Source organism: Sander vitreus, chromosome 16 (assembly GCF_031162955.1).
Source record: "Sander vitreus isolate 19-12246 chromosome 16, sanVit1, whole genome shotgun sequence".
Taxonomy (NCBI): domain Eukaryota; kingdom Metazoa; phylum Chordata; class Actinopteri; order Perciformes; family Percidae; genus Sander; species Sander vitreus.
Window position 1 is genome coordinate 5,564,058 of NC_135870.1, and position 6,051 is coordinate 5,570,108.

At 39.4% G+C, this 6,051-nt stretch overlaps 1 protein-coding gene across 1 annotated transcript; it reads left to right on the forward strand.

The window, feature by feature from the left end:
* Positions 1-1,036: 1,036 nt before the first annotated feature.
* Positions 1,037-3,977, forward strand: LOC144531589 (proteinase-activated receptor 2-like). The gene is made up of 2 exons (XM_078271823.1): positions 1,037-1,197; positions 1,992-3,977. Exons 1-2 carry the CDS (start codon positions 1,125-1,127, stop codon positions 3,080-3,082), a joined length of 1,164 nt encoding a protein of 387 aa, XP_078127949.1. The 5' UTR covers positions 1,037-1,124; the 3' UTR covers positions 3,083-3,977.
* Positions 3,978-6,051: the final 2,074 nt, after the last annotated feature.

A 6,051-nucleotide genomic window follows, 5' to 3' on the forward strand; every position in this document is an offset into this window, starting at 1 on the left:
AAATGAGAAAGATGGTCTGTACAAACTTACAAACTTAGTCTACCAGAGGATATTTACTCTCATAACGTTCATAAATGATTCCAGTATATCTATTTCTTCTTTTTTACATTCATAGTGCCATACTGTGAGTTCTGTAATAAAATGTTAAAAATGGCTGAAATAAGTAGTTGATTTGTCCATCAACAGATAATCTACAATGATAACAGATTCATTGTTTCAGTAATTTGATGGTTACAGCTTCTTGGATGGGATCATTTTCCGTTTTTTCTTGTCTTACATGACAGTGAACTGAATATCTTTGGCTTTTAGATTGTCGGTCGGACAAAACAAGACAGTTGAAGATCACTTTGGGCTTGAGGACATTGTGAAGGACATTTTTCAATGTTTTACAAAAATTAAGAGTTACTCGAGAAAACAATCGGCAGATTTATCGATATTGTAAATAATCGGTGTGAACGAGGAATAGACCATCGAACGCAGTTCAGTCTGCACATTATTTCCACAAAAACGTACGCATCCACCCAAAATATAAAGAATACAGTAGCAAATGAAAAATAGTTTCCATTTTCCAAACCACAGAAATCAATAGTATCAGATACTTCTCTGATTGTATTTGTAATGCAGTATCGGCTACGCTATTTATAATAAAAATAAATAATTATAAAGTAGGCCTATATGTTATCTTATATGTGAGAGAGAGAGAGAGAGAGAGAGAGAGAGAGAGAGAGATATCTCTCTCTGTCTGTCTGTCTTTCAAGCCTACCAGATAGGTTATAGCCTATATATATCAACAAAAAATAAGAAGATAGGCTATTAAGTAAATATCTGTGGGGTATGTTATAAATTATGAAACAAATATCAAGGTACTAAAAATCTCCTAGGCTACATTACATCAATGTGGTTGTTTATGTTCTTCGTGATGGTTCCCTGAGCTCAATAGAAACCTCTGAAGGGAAACACAGACTGGAGTAAACCGGGCAGGTAGGCGGGTCCCTGATGACGGTACAAACAGGTAGTCTCGGGGTGTGTCCCTCAAGGTTTTAGCTGTTTACCGACATTTAAGAAGTTGTTGGAGGCATTCTGCTCAATGGGACTGACGCCGAGAGCGTGTGAAGAACACAGACATGGATTTAACTCGGTTATTGTCGCTGCTCTTTTTGATTTTCTGCTACTTTTCTGCCTCACATGCTACTGGAGGTAAGACCGGAGGTTTCCCTGTGTTTATTGTGTCGAAAAGCAAGCTAGCTTACATAAAGACGTCATGAGACTCATCTCAAGACATTAATATTTAAGTAGCCCATATTAAGCTAAATGTTTTAGAACATTGTTGTCGTAATTAGAGAGACTTTTTGACGGAATTGGTCCGCTTCCAAGCAGCAGGTGTGTCGTATTATGAATATTAGCCTACTGTAAGGTATTTTATTGCGTAACGTCCTTAAACGTTAGCCTAATGTTACATTGCAAAACTTCCGTTACAGTAGGCTAATAGTTGTAGTCATATTTATCAGGACTGCAACGAATGATAATTTTCATTAGGCTATAATATCTGCCAATAATTTAGGCTATCTTTAACCTTTTAGTCTAAAAAGGGTCAGGAAATAATGAAAAAAATGTCCAAAGTGACATGTTCATGTAACAATTTTAAGTACACTAGTTGTCAGTCAGTATCAGTTTACAATGATGTAAATCAGATAAAAGCAGCTAATGCTCACTTTTAAAAATGTATCTAACTATCAAGTATTGGGAAAGTATCATTTAACATTTTTTAGTAAACTGTCCGACCAACATTCCTCCACCCAAGGACAGGCTACTAGAAAGGCTACGAGAAAAGCAGCTAATCCTCACTTAATATTGTCATTGTCACTGAGAAAGCTCTTTTAAGAAGCTGAGCTCAGGGAATGTTTAACATTTTTGTTTGGTAAATGACTTAAATGATTAATTGATTATCATTTCAGCCCTAATATGTATTTCATCTTGTCCTATTGTTTTAGGTAAAACCCGGGGATTTATTGCGTTTGAGGACCCTTCAAACTCAAACCAATATGTTGTGGACCAGGCAGCATCTGACACACTGAAGAGTAGTCTCACCACAGTCTTCCTCCCAATCGTCTACATCATCGTGTTTGCGTTGGGACTTCCTGCCAACGGCATGGCCATCTGGGTGTTCCTCTTCCGAACCAAGAAGAAGCACCCGTCGTCCATCTACATGGCCAACCTGGCTCTGGCTGACCTGCTTTATGTCATTTGGATACCTTTAAAAATCTCCTACCATTTAAATGGCAACGACTGGATCTACGGAGAGCCACTGTGCAAAGTACTCATGGGCTTCTTCTATGGAAACATGTACAGCTCCGTCCTTTTTATTGCCTGCCTCAGCGTGCAGAGGTACTGGGTGGTGGCTCACCCTTTGTCCCAGCAGAGGAAGAACAACAAAGTGGCTGTGGGTGTCTGCGTGGCCATCTGGTCTTTCATCTGGCTCACCACCACGCCTCTGTACCTGTATGACCACACCGTCAAACTCAAAGACCCCAACGTCACAACCTGCCACGATGTCAACATCATAAAGGACCCACTGGATCCATTCCCTTCTGTGCAGCTGCCGTACTTCTACTTCATCTTCATGGGTCTGGTGGTGTTCCTCGTCCCTTGTGTAGTGATCATTGTGGCCTATGTTCTGTTACTCAGGGCTCTGGGGAACGGCTTAGAGAACAGCACCGCCGGAAAGAACCGCCAGAAAGCCGTGCTGCTGATTGTGATCGTTCTGGTGACATTCCTAGTGTGCTTCATCCCCAGTAACATCATGCTGGTGGTGCACTACTCTCTGCTAAAAGACGGAGTGGTAAATAATGGTTACGGCTTCTACATCTCCACATTATGCCTGGCCAGCCTCAACAGCTGCCTGGACCCGTTTATCTACTACTTTGTGTCGGAGGACTTCAGGAACCACGTGAAGAACACGCTGCTGTGCAGGAGCAGCAGGACTGTAGAGAGGATGAGGGTTTCATTCAGCTCCCTGAAATACTCCAAGAAGAGCAAGTCGTACACGTCGAGTAGTGGCAACACACAGAGCAGCTCCTGTTAGAGACGAGATCAGTAAAGGAGGGAAAAAAAAAAAAAAGAACTCTCAATACAATATCCTGCCTGTGCTTGCTCTGGTTTACTGAAAACATGGCATTGTACACACCTTGTGGCACTGAGACACAGAAGATCGGTCTGTATTAATGGACAAAAGGCCAATCAGTCATAACCAGGTGACCTCAACGCATCATATAACCAAAGATGAGCTGTAAATGTGAAGATGACTGTGCAAGGATGAGAGCTGGAGTACATTGGGTGGTGATAGCGCAGTGGATATGACACATTCCTTTGGTGTGGGAGACCTGGGTTCAATTCCCACTGCGATACATCAACCAATGTGTCCCTGAGCAAGACACTTAACCCATAGTTGCTCCAGAGGCGTGCGACCTCTGACATATATAGCAATTGTAAGTCACTTTGGATAAAAGCGTCAGCTAAATGTAATGTAATTTTAAAATGAATATGACTTCATTATGAACTGTTGTTTAGTGTTCATGTGTGAAACATGACTGCATGTTTTCTTTTTCTGATTATAAATGGAGAGAATCACTGTTAAAGACTGCCTTTGAGTTCTCTTGGCTGCACAAAATGTTGTCTTTTACCCGAGAATGTGACTAGTTAGTTCACTGCACTCAAGATCATTTTAAAGCAATGAACATCTGTATGAAAAGAACTAAACTAACCTGATGTGTTCAGAGGAAGGAAACAAAAACAAATGTACGTGTAGCTTTTGTCAAATCAACAACACAACATTAGTAAGGTTAACTTGTGTTTTTAGACACATTCCTGTTTGATCCCGTCCTTTTTTTTTTAAACCAATGTTGACTTACTGTTGAATGATGAGGAAAAAAAGGTGGCCCTGTTACATAGTTTCTTAAATAAATAATAACACAACAAGATGCAGTTTCTGTGATACTTCTTTGATATGACTTAACCGGTTTACATTTTTCTGTGGCGTGCGTCAACAGGCCTTCTTTTGCATCATGCAGCCAGAAATGAAATGTAGACTCACTGTCATCGATCATTCTCTTTGCCATTCGTGGGAATGTTAGGAATTCGTGGAATGGGTAGTAGTCTGCTTTTAGTGTCAGAAAGGATGCAAACCAGGTGTTTTTTAGTCTTTTAATGTTTACTTAGTTGTCAATCATACTGTTTTCTGAAGAAACGGCGAGGGGGGGAAAAAAAGTGTCTGAGTGGAGCGGGTTAAAGAATGTTTGAGCGCATGATGAGTCATGTTGTGATGATGATCTAAACTGGTTGTCCTCCCACTAGTTTCAGTCGCCACCTTTCACCTGTATATGAAACACCAGAAAACTTTAAAGAACTACAGCTCGCTTTCCCATTCATATTTATTTATTGATACACACAGTGCCTTTCCCTCTTTAGGTCTTAAACTCAGCCTTTCTCTCATTACATGTTTTAAACTTGAAGCTCATACAGTCTGTGTTGTAGTCATTTTTACTTTCAGTACAAATCACCTCCCTTATACAACACATTTTCTTCTAAAAGACAATATGCTGTCAACAAAGGAGTACTGCGAGTTAAAGTGAATGCATGAATGCTCCTTGTCTTTCATCTCTAGATAAGAAGTCAGTCAACTGGTGTGTTTCCAGCAGACAGCCCCACCCATAGAGTCTTTACCCTCCCCCAGGTACGCACACAGGCCGTGAATTGTGATTCAGGCAGAGCTCCAGCATGTTTTAAAGAGGTAAATGATTGTTGTTCGTTAAGTGTCATCTTACCTTTTGTCAGCACTCTGTGAAATAGCTTCATTTTACATGTTGGGGACGGAGCCACTCCCTAGCCTTGTTACATTGACACAGTTAACACTGTTAACACAAGCCCTCATAAATCAGGTTTTATCATTTATTAACTTTTTTTTTTAAACCAGGCACCCTGTGCAGTTTATAAAATGGCGCCAGGAAAAGAATTTTAGAAATTTGAAATTGATTGTGTCTGATAGTTGTATAAAACAGAGAAAGAAAAAAGTAATTGAATGCCTGTGAAATAGGTAGAACAGAAACATTGGATGGGATTTGTAAAAGTTGGGGAAATCATTTGCAGAGGTGGAAAGTGAACACATTACATTTACTCACGTTACTGTAATTGAGTCGTTTTTTGTGTACTTTAAAACTGTACTTTTACTTTCAATTATGTATGCTTTGTTTAAAATATTGTATTGTGTATTTTAAATCCTATCCGTTAGTTTTAAAGGAAATCTCTCTAACGTTTTAAATCTGTCAACAAACTATCATCCAAAGCGGCTTTGTGCGCTTATCAAATCACAAAAGGCTGCGATTTGATTATATAGGTGTAAATAAGATTATATATATATATATAAAATATCTGGCCACTCATTACCAGGACTTCAACTGCAGTTATAAACAGAACGTTTGGAAAAAAAACTTAAAAAATGTCGAAAAATGTGTCAAAAAGGTAGAAAAACCTGACAAAAACGTCGAAAAAAACGTGCTGACATTTTTTTTAGAAATTTTGAAAAAAATGACAAAGTTGAAACCAGCCTTTGTGATTATGCAATTTGAAATGTAATAAATAAAAAACAACCGTGAATCCCGCTATGGACAGTTTCTGTTAAAATATACAGATATACAATTACTGTTAATACACAGATATTTTTAGAGTGTAGGATTGAACATCATTGGTTACACGTTCGAAAGGTCAGCGGCAACTAGGTCAAGTTGAAATAATTTGAATTTTGAGAGCAGAGCAAAGCAGGAAGTCCAAGCGGTGCGCGATGCCAGGGGTAGCTCAGCGCATAGTTGGGCGGCGGAAATCAATGGAACGTGTGTAGGCGGCTTAACATGCTTAGTTTTTCTCAGAATAGCAAACATGGAACCTTTGCACAGCTTTGCTATGACAGCCATGAGAGGTTGGCGTTTGGTATGGCAAGAATGGGAAGTCTTCCATAATATTGGACTGGGATCGTTGCTCACGCATACGCAAATTTACACA